General features: G+C 50.0%; 2 protein-coding genes and 1 pseudogene across 2 annotated transcripts in view; all 3 read right to left on the bottom strand.

Moving 5' to 3' along the window:
• Positions 1–1,069: 1,069 nt before the first annotated feature.
• On the bottom strand, positions 1,070–4,127 carry LOC133047307 (UL16-binding protein 3-like). The gene is made up of 3 exons (XM_061130491.1): positions 3,995–4,127; positions 3,493–3,768; positions 1,070–1,558 (listed from the first exon to the last, which is right to left on the bottom strand). The coding sequence occupies exons 1-3, from the start codon at positions 4,014–4,016 to the stop codon at positions 1,392–1,394; spliced, it is 465 nt and encodes a 154-aa protein (XP_060986474.1). The 5' UTR covers positions 4,017–4,127; the 3' UTR covers positions 1,070–1,391.
• The window catches only part of LOC133047305 (low-density lipoprotein receptor-related protein 11-like), a 54,492-nt gene continuing 43,347 nt past the window's right edge, over positions 4,066–15,210 (bottom strand). Inside the window, exons 6-7 of the mRNA XM_061130490.1 lie at positions 9,168–9,488; positions 4,066–4,205 (exon numbers count right to left, since the gene is read on the bottom strand). Coding sequence (XP_060986473.1) covers positions 9,475–9,488 — 14 coding nt within the window. The 3' untranslated portion in view covers positions 4,066–4,205; positions 9,168–9,474. The remainder of the gene's footprint in view (positions 4,206–9,167; positions 9,489–15,210) is intronic.
• Positions 4,360–9,219, bottom strand: LOC133047180 (tyrosine-protein kinase RYK-like; annotated as a pseudogene).

Here is a 15,210-nt window from a genome sequence, read left to right as displayed (position 1 = left end):
CATCAAGGTCTAGTGATAAAATTGGTTTGAGAAGAAAAAAGAAAGATGCTGAGTAGGATGTTCAATGCAAAGACATCACTTTGCCAGTAAAGGTTTGTCCAGTCAAAGCTATGGGTTTTCCAGTAGTGATGCACGTATGTGAGAGTTGGACCGTAAAGAAGGATGAGTGCTAAAGAACTCATGCTTTTGAATTATAGTGCTAGATAGGACTCTTGAGATTCCCTTGGACTGCAAGGAGATGAAACCAGTCCATCCTAAAGGAAATCAACCCTGAATATTCATTGGTAGGACTGAAGCTGAAGATGAAACTCCAATACTTTGATTCCTGATGTGAAGGGCCAAGTCATTGGAAAAGACCCTGATGCTGGGAAAGATTGAGGGCAAGAGGAGAAGGGGATGACAGAGGATGAGATGGTTGGATGGCATCACTGACTCAATGGAGATGAGTTTGACAAAACTCTTTGAGATACTGAGAGACAGGGAAGCCTCATCTGCTGCAACCATGTGGCCGCAAAGAGTTGGACACGACTTAATGACTGAACAACAATTCACCATATGTGAACCGCTTAAGCAGTGGCCAAAAAGTTACAATTTATCTTCTTTATTTGTAGTAATTCATGATCTATTCTGAATATGATCCTCTGACAATGGGGAAATAAACCTACTTTTCAAAACAGACATAGTTTGTGTGGTGAAGTCTGGCTCCTCCTTGCAGAGGGGGAGGCATAGAGGAACAGAGCAGAGTCACCACGGAGGGTGCAGATCTCGATGAAATAAACAACGATTTTATTGCTCAAGTTCCAGAATATATCTTTGGATCCAGGTTATCAGGATACTGTTGGGATCGAGAGCTAGACTGCATGTTACTTTAAGAGCTTTCTTTTTATTCTCCACTTCCACAATAAATATAGCTCAATCATCAGTTCTACTTAATTCTAGAAGGTGGAAAAAAGGTGAAATGTCCTGAGTTCCCTCCTTGATTAGAAAAAGAAGCTTGAAGTATTTATATGTTTTGTAATAGCGAAATACTGACTTGAATATTACTATATGAAATAAAATGACTAAAAGAGACATTCAGACATAATATTTTGTTCTGTTGAAAATACTCTGAAGTTGTTTCTCCGCCCATAGAAAGAACCCCTGAGTCCTGTAATAGCAGATGGCATTTTTCTTCCATTATCATCATTTCCAACAAAGAGATTGCCATACAGAGAAGAATCTGATTTCTCACAAACTAGGAGAAGACAGAAAGTGTCCTGTTTGAGGAGATTTCTTATTCAGGAAGGTGAATATTTCAGTGCAGGGATTCCATCACTTAGCACCAAGAGAGAGAGGCAAAAGAGGATGGGAAGAAACAAAGAGACGGAGGAGGCTGTTCACCATGTGACCGGTCAGAGGAAAATGAGCATCTGGGTCAGCACAACTGGAAGGCAGGCTCTGCATACTGGTTGATCTCCTGGCTCTAAAGTGTACAGAAAGAGAACAAAGGTGGCCAAGCAAAGACTGAATCCTGAGGCTGACAGAGCACCTGTCAGGGGCTTGATGGGAGCAGCATCTCCTGCAGAGGAGAAAGAGGTATTGGTCCAGAAGGCTGAGGAATCCCGTCACTTTCCTGGGGTTGCCCCTCCCCAGCCCCTCCAGCCCCATCCTCACTGAGGGGCTCCTATGTCCCCCACCCCCACCCCAGACCCAGCAGCTTCTTGTCCCCTCCTCCTTCCTTCCTGCATCACAGAGTCACCCCAGGCCCTGACACCCCCTGCTCAGGCTCAGGACTGGAGCCAGTGAGGAATCAATCTGCTCCCTTTACTCAGGTCCGGGTCCTCCCCGAGGGGGGCCTAAAGGACCAGGGAGCATGTCCCCGGAGGAGGGGCCTTGCCTCCTGACAGCCTTGGGGGGCTGCAGGCAAACCTCCTTCCTTCGCTCCCCTCCAGCCTCTGAGCCAGCAGCAAACACAGCTCTCAGGACCAGGGTCCCTGCCCCCCATCTCTTCCTGTTTCCGCTCAGCTGGGCGCCTCCACCCTAGCTCAGGCCCACCATCCCCAGGCACCTCTGCTCAAGGCAGGGCCGCTCAGTGATGGAGGCTCTGGGTCCCCAGGAGGCTGGTGACGAGCAGGCCACAGGCTGAGTCAGAACTGCTGCTGCCCCAGGAGCACAGGCCTGGCCTCGCCCCTTCCCACAGTCTCTGCTGTGGGGTTCCTGCCTTGCCTGCTTGGCCCAAGCCACTTCCTGTGAGAACAGGCCTTTGGAGTTGGGTCTGCAAAGGCCTTCCCAGGCCTTCCTCCTGGGCTGAGAGCCCGGCCCCTCTCATCTTGGCCCCTGGGTGGGTCCCTTCCCCGCTGACACGTCCTGTGGAGCCCCCATGCTGCTCTCAGCCCCGGGAGTCCTGCCCTCGCCCTGAGCGCCTGCTGTTCTCACACCACCCACCCTGGGCCCTGCCAGCCCGCGGTCTGTGCTCAGTCAGGGGATGTGGCTAAACCCTTTTAACCTCAACAGGCCTCCAGTCACCCCCCACTTCCCACTGTCGTCTGACAGTGAGGTGCTGTCAGAACTGAGGCCTGAGCTTGTCTGAGTTCTTGCTCTCAGGTGATATGAGGTCTTACTCACCGGCTCATTTCCAGGATGAGGAGGTTCAGTGAGGGTCAGAGGTTGGCTGGGATTTACCTTCCCTGTCCTCACACCAGGCCCTGTGCCCCTGCCTTCCCTCTGACTTCTGCCCTCAGTACCTCATCTTGTAAAGGATACAGGCTATTATGATGCCCATTATGAACAAACTGGTTGGAACCCTGGCAGCGATCCCTGTGATGAGATCGATGGCTGTGGCCGTGGGCTGCACCGCAGCGGGGCCCGAGGTCGGTGATGCTGCAAGGAGAGTAAGCGTGACGCCCTTGTCCAGACCCCAAACTCGGCAGATGCCTCCTCGCCCCCTGACTCAGGTACCCCTACTGTGCAGACAGTTTACACCCATCACATGAAGGCCCCAGTCACAGGTCCTCAGGTGAGATAGCGGGAAGGGAGGAGCCCAGTCCTCAGGGGGCTCTGACAGCTAATGGGGGGGGGCAAGGTTTCCAACACAGCCACTCAGTCCTGCTGTGACATCAGAGACGGTGACGTGAGGATGGAGTTCTCAGGAGCTGAGAGCAGAGGTGGTATTGACAGATTTCCAGAAGGAGGATTGGTGACATTTAAAAGAAGACTCTGGAAAGAGGGTACAGTGAGAAATAAATCCCAGAAATCAAAAAGATGTCTACAGGTTTGGGATCAGCAAAAATCCATGCTCAGTCCCAGAAAGGCCTGTGCTGTGAGGAGAGACGTCAGAAGGTAGAAGAGGAAGGAGGATGACAGAGCATCCCCGGGTCATTGTTCTCCCAGGACAACTCACCTCTGATGGATCAGTTTCTCAAACACACACACACACACACACACACACACACACACACACAGGGTCCATGTCACCACGAGGGGACTGTCACTTTCTCCTCCCTTCTCACTTACCCGAGGTCTTCAGCATTTTCTCCCAGCGCACCATGAAAGCCTGAAGCCAGGCCGGACAGTCTCCCATGGAGACCTTCTTCAGGAACTCGGTCACAGCTCTGTCATTCTCCCACTTCTCTTTCATCCATCTGCCTGCAGGGTGATCCACTCTCCAGTGTCCATTCTTCGAATCAAAGTGGAGGCTCATTTGTCCATTCAAGCCACACTGCCAGGATCCACTGATGTGTCTGTCATCCTCACAGCGACATGTCATCCTGGCCTGCAGGGTGAGAGGGTCTGCTCCCACCATGGGAAAGAAAGAGTTCACCCTCTGGGCTTGACAGATTCTTTGCCCCGCCTGGGTCCACCTCCCCTGGGTCCACGTCCCCTGGCCTCAGCTAATCTGGCCCTGGCCTCTCATGCAACACTTGCTCTTTCCAATAAACGATTAGGGAAGGACCAATATCCAACAGCATTTTTAAGCCCTGATCTGCTCCTCCTGTACTTGGACTCTCTAACTTACCTGTGACCGTGGGTTTCTCCATTGTAAAGTCACGCAGATGGTCCCTGATGTCCCTGAGTGTTTCGATCTGTGTATCCCAGGCCGTTATGGTTTTCACTTCTTCTCCCAATGGACTTGTGAATATGATCTTAGCATGACCACAGTCATAGGAGAGAAAAACCTCTCCGTCCACCTGGTCTTGAACCTCACACCACGGCTCTCCAGGTCTGGGCTGAGGATCGATGGTGAAGTTATAGGACAGAGAGTGAGCGTCTCTGAAGGCAAACCGCAGAGAGGGTGAGGGTGGGAGAAGAAGACCCGTAGGCCTCTTCCCCCAGGGCTGTGACAGCAGAGGAAGGCTGCGGGCTGGGCTGACAGAGCAGGACCCCCGCCTGCCCCCCACCCCTCACCAGGCACGACTGAGGAAGGCGACAAAGTCTCAGGCAAGGAAGAAACCCCACAGCCCTGGAGATGCCCTGTTTCCACTCTGCTCACAAGCTCCGCACGGGCATTAACCGACACATACGTTTCCAGGGATGGACCAGGCTGGTTCAGAAGGAAAGGCCCAAACCCAGAGGATGTCAGGGTCTCTCTGAGCATCTCTGGGAGATGCAGAAGGTAAGGGGGCTGTTCCTGAGGAAGCGGATCACAGCCAGTGGGGGGTGTGGGTGGGGAGGATGAGCACAGAACCCAAAGCTGGAGAAGGGAGAGTTTATAATTACGGGTCACTGGGCTTAGCAAGGCCAGGGAGATGCTGCTGATCTCCCACTAAGATGGCACTTGGAAGCCTGGAGAAAGGCCTGGCCCACATGGCATGAAAGAGAAAGTCCAGAATTTCCAAGGCAGGTGGTAGAGGAGGGGATCCAAGGCTCAGAGAAGTGAATCTGCCAGGGCGGACACAGTGTGAAAGGGCAGGAAGATGTGCAGTCCACCAGCTCCATGGGAAAGCCTGATGGACTCTATGGAGCCCGAAAGGAAAGCATGGATGAGAAGCATCTCTAATAGCTCCAGGATGACTTTGGCAGAAGATCAGGGATGGTGGTAGGAGTAGTGTTCCTGTGGGCTTCCATCAGGAACAGGGATGGAAGTTGTGGAAAAATCAGATTCCAGGTGGGGGTGCTCTAGGTCAGCAGAAAAGAGGTGCAGGGGTCAAAGAGAGTCTCAATGCCAGCCAGGGCCTGACTGCAGAGAATATGATGCTGGCTCATAGCACAGGGCGATCCTAAAGGCAAACAGATGGGCAGAACCTAGCTATAACCTGTACCATTGAAAAAATTAAAGAGAGACAGAACACAAGGCTGGATGATCAGGAAGCCAAAAGCAGCCATCCCTACCAAACACCTGATCCAGGCCCATTTTCCGGATCTGAGCCACTTCTTAGATCTAAGCCACCAAAGAGAGAAGCCACGTTCTAAAGAGGCGGGCCCCTTCATCACCACATCTAGTGTGAAAGTCCTTCCATTCTTCCCCAAAGAGCCACATGGTTATTTGCTGGGGTAAGTGAACCTGCAGAAGCAGAAACTACTCTCACATTCACATTGCACCTAGTGTGTTTCTAGTATCAGATTCAGGAACCGTAGCATCATCATGGTCCCCCAATTGTTGAAGCAAAGCTTGGGGTACCAGGCCATCAATGGACAGCAGTCCAGGTTCTGCTTACAGTGGTTATCACTGAGTCCACAGACCACACAGCAGTCATTTCACATGCCCTGGACTTGTGACATTCATGGAGACCTGAGTAGCTAGTAAATTAACGTGGGGTGAAGGCTACCGTATTAGTGAATTCCAGATTCAGACTTCAGACCCTACCTTCCCATCCGCCAATAGTCTGTGTACACAATATCTTGGAAAAACACAGAGACAAGTACCAATCTACAATAGCCCGAGGGCTGCAGGGTTGTGGTCCCTCTCCTATCTCCATTTAACTACCACTGTGGCCTTAGGTTTCCTGGAATGGTACAGAAGAAATATTTTGGGCTTCGCAGAGCCTACGTCTCTGCTGCAATCTGCTGTCTCAGCACAAAAGCAGTCACAATTGGTGAACAATGAGCATGGCTGGAGCTGCTTCCTGGGCAGATGACCCAGCAGAAACTGTGACATCAGAGGTGTCTGTGGTCAGAAAGGTGCTACGTGCCATTTTCTACTTGAAAGCTCATAACACAGACCCCGAGTGTCCCGAAGCTAGGCCATGCCACTTGCAGTGGGGAAAGTCACAGCATTTAAACGTGGCTCCTGGTGTGGTCCTGGGGCCTGGTAGAGATGGGGCCTCTGGTCATGGACTGGGGTTGCCCATCGTGATGTGTGCTCATCAACCCCTAATCATTAGTTCAGGTAGGCCAGCCATCATAGGATAGAAGTGGCTGTGTGTTTTGGCATAAGCAGGGCCACAGGGGACAAACAAGACACACCAGCAGCTGGCCTAGAAGTGACACTAGAGCTGTTATGTGGCCACTATCCTTTGCTCACACCTGTGGCTTCTCCTAGGGCACTTTGGACCAAGGTAGCTACTCTGCAGCAAAGTAGTGGGGGCATTAGCCCGTAACTGCTGGACGGTTTTTATTTTCCTAAGAAAAAGGACTGCATGTTGAAGATAAATCATTCCCAAAACTAGTCCAAAAAAGCAAAACTTTTAAAGGTGAATCAACTGCATTACCTTGTAGAAGTTAAGAAAATAAAAAGCAGTTGGTAGTAAGATTGTTAGTTCAAATATGTGTGTTTAAACAATTTTAAAACTCTTGTAAGAATATACCTATACCTCAAAGGCAACTATGTGTAAAAAATTTACACAAACATTTTCTGTTAAACGTAATAAAAGTGATATTGAGAAAGTATTCCACATCATTAAGTCTGTCTTAGAAAGTTGAGATGCTATTCCATTCCTAAGGCATGGTGTTTTGGAAGACAAATGTCCTTCTGCAGTGCTGGGTGATGCATGTGACTAGCTGGCTCCAAGTGGGCCTCGACAGGCACCTTCCTCCTGACGCTGGGGGACTGTGAGAGGAGGGTCAGACACAGGCCCCCAGGGCTGCACGGACCTCTGTGAGACACTGGGCCCTTTGCTGGAACTGCACCTCTCCTCCGGATCGAAGGCCCAGCACAAGCCATCACATAAATGGTTCATCAGGACAGTTGACTGTCTGGGCTATTTGGTAACCCTCTTTCAGGTACTCGGCCACATCAAACGGGTAGATGTCCACTTAGGGCAATGGTCAGAGGCATAAACATGTGCGCTCTTTAGTAGCAGCATGCTGACTTCTCAGTTGTGGCATGCAGGATCCAGCTCCCCCACCAGGGATGGAACCCAGGCCCCTGCATTGGGAATGTGGAGTCTTAGCCACTGGATCACCAGGGAAGGCTGGAGAACTCATTATTAACCAGACTCTCAAAAGCCATCCATCGATCCCGTGTTTTTGTTGTTCCCCAGACAGTGAGAGTCCATGGGGAACAAGACTCTGGAGAGGGATTGGCTTTGCTCTTAACTTGTTCAGTGACAGAGCTCCTAGCTGCCAGGTCTTTGTGGAGGACTTCCTTCTGACCAGGTAGCTCATTCCACAGGCAATGTGGACAGCTTGTGAACTAGGTTTTGTTGAGAAGTTGCCTGTGGATTATTGGCCTCTACATATTTGCACTGTCATAAAAACAATTTAAGATACCCCCAGGTCATATGAGGCAGTCCACCATGGGCTTTTCCCTTCTTCTGTTCACACATGGGTAATAGGAATATTTCTGTGATGAAGATCTCGTAGCTTACAACTTTCAGGGAGCATCATTGTCACCTGAATTTCAGAAGCTTGATCTCTAACTCTTTTTACAAATGCTTGTTGCTCTTTATCTGGATCTTTTTCATCTACATAAACCCCATGGAAAGTACACCAAAAGGTACCTTCTTAGAATACACCCTTTGAGTTCCTCTCCCTGGACAGATATTTTGATATCATTCACTTAGCTTTGGCCTCCAAAAGAGTGACGCTTCTCAAGTCCTACTCCTCTACCCACAAGGGAGGACAACTGGAGATGGGGGCTGTATTGTTGGGTGTGTTCCCTCTCACACACTGAGACATCTGGGAAGGACTGGGACTGAGACAGACCTTGGGAACTACTGCTGGCACTGATGCTATCTTCCAGTTCAATCCTTCTCACACTATGAAGATGCAAAACAGCTAATACTAGCACTACAAGAAATATACCTGGACAGAAAATCCCTAGGCTGATACGAAACACACGTGGAGACACAGCTGGAGCTGCATGTTCAGGGTCATAAATGGGTTCCTCTTGGTCATTTTGTCCAACGCTGAAGTTTTCCTTAATTTCTGGGTGGCAAGTCTAAGACTGTGAAGCTTTTTGAAGTTACTGTCAAGTTGAGCTGCATTTAGTATAACTTCAGAATCTACTTTTCCAGGATAGGACAGCTCGAGCCCAAACACTGATACGGTGCGTGGGAGTTGTCGGGGCAGGGGGGCCCTGGGCGGCAGGCAGCCAGAGGACCTGAGCGGTACCGGCGGGTGCCTTTGGGATGGGCGACCCCGGGAGACCCCGGCACATCCGTCCCGCCCTGAGGGCCCGCCTCCGCCGCCCAGGAGAAGCTAGGCCGCCCGCCCGCCGCCACCCCGAGGCCTGGATGGCCGGAGCTCTCCTCGCCCTGCCTTCCTGCAGGTGTTACCTGATCGGTGATAAAGAGCGCTGGTCCTTCAAGGGCCGAGAGCAGCAGGGGAGGGACCTGCTTCCCTTCAGCAGTAGTAAGAAGGGACCAGAAGGGTCTCTGTGAGCAGATCGCGGGCTTGGGCTTTTGGGGCCGCTCTGGGTCCCTTCCCCGTGGAGAGGCCTACGGGTCCCAGCCTGCAGGGCTCCAAGACTCCCACTTCCCAAGGGGCGGGCCGGGCCCTGGGGAGGCCTCAACAGCATTCCCTGTAGTGTTCTGGCCCCCTCTTCTCTTAGCGTCACCTCCCAAACTCCCCACATTACTGTTTCAGGAAGGCCCCCCTCTTCTGGCCCGGAGAGCCGGCAAGTAGCCCGTGGGAGCCACCGAGGCGCAAAGGGGCCAGGGGAAGGGAAAGAGGAGGGGTCGGCGACGCCACACGGCAGGAAATTTCGCGAATCCCCGCGCACACCGCCACCCCTGTTCAGGTCCTAACTCATCCAACTTCCACGCGCCCCGCGCCCCCCACCCCCCGGCAGGTTCCCCGCCCGAACTCACCACCGGGTGTCCCGCTGGACCAGACGATCAGAAGCAGGACCAGGAAGCCCATTTTGCAGGAGTGGAGGATGCCAGGTCAGAGGAGCGGACCCTTTCCGGGGAGGTACACTGCACCTCTGGCCACGCGGCCGGCCGTTCCTCCGCCCGGAGGCCCCGCCCCAGGCAGCGGCGGGCAGAGGGATAAACCTGAGGTTTATTAGACTGCCAGGGTCGCTGCTGGCTTTGCCAATTCCTTCTCTTGCTTCCTCCTCTTCTTGGAGGCGTATCGTGGGCTGATGGTGAGAATCTTCCTAGGTCGATCATTTTGTCATTTTGGTCTCCCTAATTAATAGAAATTGATCAGAGGTCAGAAAAGAATTTCTGGCAAGAAGGTCATGGAGGGGAGAGCTCAGCGCTTCCTACTTCCCTAAGTTGAGCTTGCCTTGGATGATCACTGACCTTGTCACTGTACTGAGTTTCTCAAGGTTCTCCACACCATCTTATGGAAACCTGAAGGAGCTTTTCAGCCAGCCCAGTTACTGTTTCCGGTGCCAGTTCAGGTGGCAAACCTACTTGATAAACGTCGTCTGTGTCCTGACCCTTCCACTGACCTGTCCTTCTCTCATCTCTCTCCTCTCCTCGGCTTCCTGAGTCCCAGAGACACAACAGTATTGAAATTAGGCCAGTTCATCACTCTGTAAATTTGATTCGGTCCCATTTGTTAATATTTCCTTCAAAATTTCAATGCTGATGCATTTTGAAGAAGAATCCTGTGTAATTCTACACTTTGCCCCTCCTTTTTTTTTTTTTTTTTGTATAATTGTACAACCTTTGAAAATTACATAAGGTACAATGATCCAGTATTCTTTGTCATTCAAAAAACAAACAAAAAAAACAACTTTCTCTTCCTCCAAGCAACCATCCAGGAGGAATTAAAGTTCCTGAAAGAAGGCCAATTCAAGATGGCTTCTACTCTGGTAGAAACAGAAAACAAAAAGATGAGAAAAAGTAAGAAAGAAGTGGGTCCTCATCAAACTTATATACTTTTGCACAGCAAAGGAAACCATAAACAAAACAAAAAAGGCAAACTACAGACTGGGAGAAAAGATTTGCAAATGATGCAGCTGACAAGGAATTAATTTCCAAAATATGTGAAAAGCTCTAACAACTCAATAGTAAAATCAGGGAACCCAATCAAAGAATGGGCAGAAGATCTAAATAGACATTTCTCCAAAGAAGGCTTACACATGGCCAATAAGCATGTGAATAGATGCTCAATATCAATATTTATTTTTTTAATTAATTAGTTAAAAATTTTATTTTATATTGGAGTATGTAGTTGATTAAAAATGAGTGTTAGTTTCAGGTGTGCAGCAAAGTGATTCAATTATACATATAAATGTAGGTTGTTTTTTTTTTTACAAATTCTTTTCCCATTTATGCTATTACAGAATATTGAGCAGAGTTCCCTATGCCACAGAATAAGTCTGTGTTGGTTATCTATTTTAAGTATGGTAGTGAGTACCTGTCAATACTAAACTCCCAGTTTATCTCTCTCATTTCACCTATCACCTCTGGATATATGCCCAGGAGTGAGATTGCTGTATCATATGGTAGCTCTGAACCTGCCTGCAATGCAGGAGACCTGGGTTTAATCCCTGGGTCAGGAAGATCCCCTGGAGAAGGAAATGGCAACCCACTCCAGTATTCTTGCCTGGAGAATTCCATGGACAGAGGAGCCTGGCAGGCAACAGTCCCTGGGGTGGCAAAGAGTCAGACATGACTTGGCAACTAAATCACCACCACATGGTAGCTCTGTTTTCAGTTATTAAAGGAATCTCCATACCATTCTCTATAGTGTGTGTATTAATTTACATTCCCACCAACAGCATGGGAATGTTTCCTTTTCTCCAAGTCCCTCCAGCATTTACTGTTTGTTCATTTCAGTCACTCAGTAGTGTCTGACTTTTTATGATCCCGTGGTTTGCAGCACGCCAGGCTTCCCTGTCCATCACCAACTCCCAGAGCCTACTCAAACTCATAGACTTTTCAGTATGGCCATTCTGACCAGTGTGAGGTACCTTGAAGGGGAAGGAGAACAAATGTCAGAGAATGAGGAGTTAAAGCTAACGTGTCTCAGCCCCAGGATCCAGGGAACCTACTGGGCAACAAGGACAGACTTTGGGGACAGAGCAGGGTTGGTGCGCACAGGCCTCGCTGCAGAGGCTTCTCTTGTTGCAAAGCCCCGGCTCTGGTTCGCCTGGGCTTCCACAGCACATGGTTTAGTCGTCCCGGGGCACGTGGGACCTTCCCTGACCAGGGTCACACCTGTGTCCCCTGCACTGGCAGGCCAATTCCTATCACTGGCCCACCGGAAAACCCCTGCCACATCTTCTTTATCCATTCATTTGTCAATTGTCATTTAAGTTGCTTCTATGGCATCTCAATAGCTCAGAACATAAAGAATCTTCCTGCTATGCGGGAGACCTGGGTTCAATCCCTGTGTTGGGAGGATCCCCTGGAGGAGGGCATGGCAACCCACTCCAGTATTCCTGCCTGCAGAATCCCATGGACAGAGGAGCCTGGTGGGCCACAGTCCATGGGGTCGCAGAGTTGGACATGACTGAGCTATGAAGCACACACACATTCTCCTTCCCCTGAGAGTGTCCAGGCCCGGGTTCCCACCTCTGACCCTGGGCCCACAATTCTCCAGCTGAATGGCCTCAGGTTCTGAGTCCTTGCCCCATGTCTCCCCCAGGGTCTGGGTCTGTTCTGAGAAGGCTTTCAAGGCATTAATTCTCCTCCAAGAGAAGCAAGGGTTTGGGCCTGTTACTATCATAATGAAGGAAAGCCTATTTCTCCAATGCCCCCGTGGAGCCTCCACCTCACATCAGGGCTAGAATGACAATGAGGTTGTAGCCAAGTTAAGTGTCTGTGAGAAAACTCAGGTGCTAGCTGGCATGGGGAGTGCTGACTCACTCTTTATGTGCCCTGCAAAATTCGCCTGTTGCAACTTTGGCCCTGAATGTGATGGTATCAGAAGATGGGTGTGTGGGAAGTGATGGGTGAGTTTAGTCCAGTTCAGTTCAGTCTCTCAGTCATGTCTGACTCTGTGACCTCATGGATTGCAGCACGCCATGCTTCACTTTCCATCACCAACTCCTGGAGCTTCGTCAAACTCAAGTCCATTGAATTGGTGATGCTTTTTAACCATCTCATCCTCTGTCATCCCCTTCTCCTCCTGCCTTCAATCTTTCCCAGCATCAGAGTTTTTTCCAATGAGTCAGTTCTTCACATCAGGTGGCCAAAGTATTGAAACTTCAGCATCAGCATCAGTCCTTCCAATGAATAATCAGGACTAATTTCTTTTAGGATTGACTGGTTTGATCTCCTTGCAGTCCAAAGGACTCTCAGACTCTTCTCCACACCACGGTTCAAAAGCACCAATTATTCAGCACTCAGCTTTCTTTATGGTCCAACTCTCACACCTATACATGACTACTGGAAAAACCATAGCTTTGACTAGATGAACCTTTGTCACCAAATAATGTCTTTGCTGTTTAATATGCTGTCTAGGTTGGTCATAGCTTTTCTTCCAAGGAGCAAGCATCTTTTAATTTCAAGGCTACAGTCACCATCTGCAGTGAGTTTGGAGGCCAAGGAAATAAAGTCTGTCACTGTTTCCATTGTTTCCCCATCTATTTGCCATGAAGTGATGGGACCACTTGCCATGATCTTTATTTTCTGAATGTTGAGTTTTAAGCCATGAAATTAAAAGACACTTACTCCTTGGAAGGAAAGTTATGACCAACCTAGACAGCATATTAAAAAGCAGAGACATTAGTTTGCAAACAAAGGGCCATCTAGTCAAGGCTATGGTTTTTCCAGTGGTCATGTATGGATGTGAGAGTTGGACTGTGAAGAAATCTGAACACAGAAGAATTGATGTTTTTGAACTGTGGTGTTGGAGAAGACTCTCGAGAGTCCCTCGAACTGCAAGGAGATCCAACCAGTCCATCCTAAAGGAGATCAGTCCTGGGTGTTCATTGGAAAGACTGACGCTGAAGCTGAAACACCAATACTTTGGCCTCCTGAGGCGAAGAGCTGACTCATTGGAAAAGACCCTGATGCTGGGAGGGATTGGGGGCAGGAGGAGAAGGGGATGACAGAGGATGAGATGGTTGGATGGCATCACCGACTGGATGGACATGAGTTTGGGTAAACTCCGGGGGTTGGTGATGGACAGGGAGGCCTGGCGTGCTGCGATTCATGGGGTCACAAGAGTCGGACACGACTGAGCGACTGAACTGAACTGCACTGAACTGAACAGCTTCTTCCCTGTCCCTGCCAATGTTTGGTTACCTTGGAACCCTGGGTGATGCTGTGCAGGCAGAGGGTCCAGGCCCAGAGAAGGGAGAAGCTGGGGAGCCAGTCACCACTGAGGCCTCTTCAGCACCAGTCCTGACACACCGCTCACCCCACACTCCCCATGCACACCTGTCTTCCCACACTTCAGCCCCCCAGTTACACACACAAGCCCCCTCAGTGTCCACACCACCCTCCATCACCCACAGACCCCCCCCCGACTCTCCAGCCTCCCACACAGCCCCCCTCACATGCACATGCTCTCCACACAGGCTTCACGCTTCTCACTCATATCTTTCCACCCTTGCGCATGTCACCCTTCCTGAAATTGTCCATGCAGGTCTCCTCACACCCGCTTCCCTCTGTGCACACCCCACCCCCCACCCACACACTTTCTTTCACACACAAGTGCCCACTTGCCTGCCCCACTGGCTCTCCACTCTCTGCAAAGTCACACTCTGTTCCCCTCCCACAGGGACCCTGGCTTCCTCACACTGTCTGTACACACTGCTTCACACAAGTTCCACACAGAAGGCTCCCATCTACTTCCGCTGCCATCCAGAAACTTTCCCCTCATGACCATTTCCCTTCACTCCCTTCCTCCTCTCTGGGTCCCCCAGGGGATCCCCTCCCGGGCCCTCTGCATACGCATACTGTCCACTCCCCTTCTGTCTCAGGCTCACCTGTCCACAGTCACACACACACACACACACACACACACACACACACACACACACACACACCCCCCAAGGTTCCCAGCATTCTCACACACTAGTTGTGGCTGCTCCCCACACATCCAACACACTCTTCCAAGCATTCCCTCACTCTCTTCACATTTGCCTTCCTATCACAAATTAGTGTCACTGCCCTACACACACCCAAGTAGAAAATGGCAGCCCACTCCAGTATTCCTGCCTGGAGAATCCCATGGACGGAGGAGCTGGGAGGGCTACAGTGCACAGGGTCGCAAAGCATCAGACATGACTGAGCAGCTAACACAGTCACTCCTCTCTTCTGCCCTCCTCCTCTCACGCACACACTTTCTCTGTCTCTCTCTCTCTCACATACACACAGTCACACTGACCTGTTCTCCCCAAGATACTGGGCCTTCCAGCTGCCTTCAAGACCATCCCCAAGAAAAAGAAATTCAAAAAGGCAAAATGGTTGTCCAAGGAGGCCTTACAAACAGCCGAGAAAGGAAAAGACGTAAAAGGCAAAGGAGAAAAGGAAAGATATACCCCTTTGAATGCAGAGTTCCAAAGAATAGCAAGGAGAGATAAGAAAGCCTTCCTCAGTGATCAGTGCAAAGAAACAGAGGAAAACAATAGAATGGGAAAGACTAGAGATCTCTTCAAGAAAATTAGAGATACCAAGGGAACGTTTCATGCGAAGGTGGGCACAATAAAGGACAGAAATGGTATGGGACCTAACAGGAGCAGAAGATATTAAGAAGAAGTGGCAAGAATATACAGAAGAACTATACAAAAAAGATCTTCATGACTCAGATAACCACAATGCTGTGATCACTCACCTAGAGCCAGACATCCTGGAATGTGAAGTCAAGTGGGCCTTAGGAAGCATCACTATGAACAAAGCTAGTGGAGGTGATGGAATTCCAGTTGAGCTATTTCAAATCCTAAAAGATGATGCTGTGAAAGTGCTACACTCAATATGCCAGCAAATTGGAAAACTCAGCAGT

Source organism: Dama dama, chromosome 26 (assembly GCF_033118175.1).
Source record: "Dama dama isolate Ldn47 chromosome 26, ASM3311817v1, whole genome shotgun sequence".
Taxonomy (NCBI): Eukaryota; Metazoa; Chordata; class Mammalia; order Artiodactyla; family Cervidae; genus Dama; species Dama dama.
This window is presented reverse-complemented; position numbering and strand designations above follow the sequence as displayed.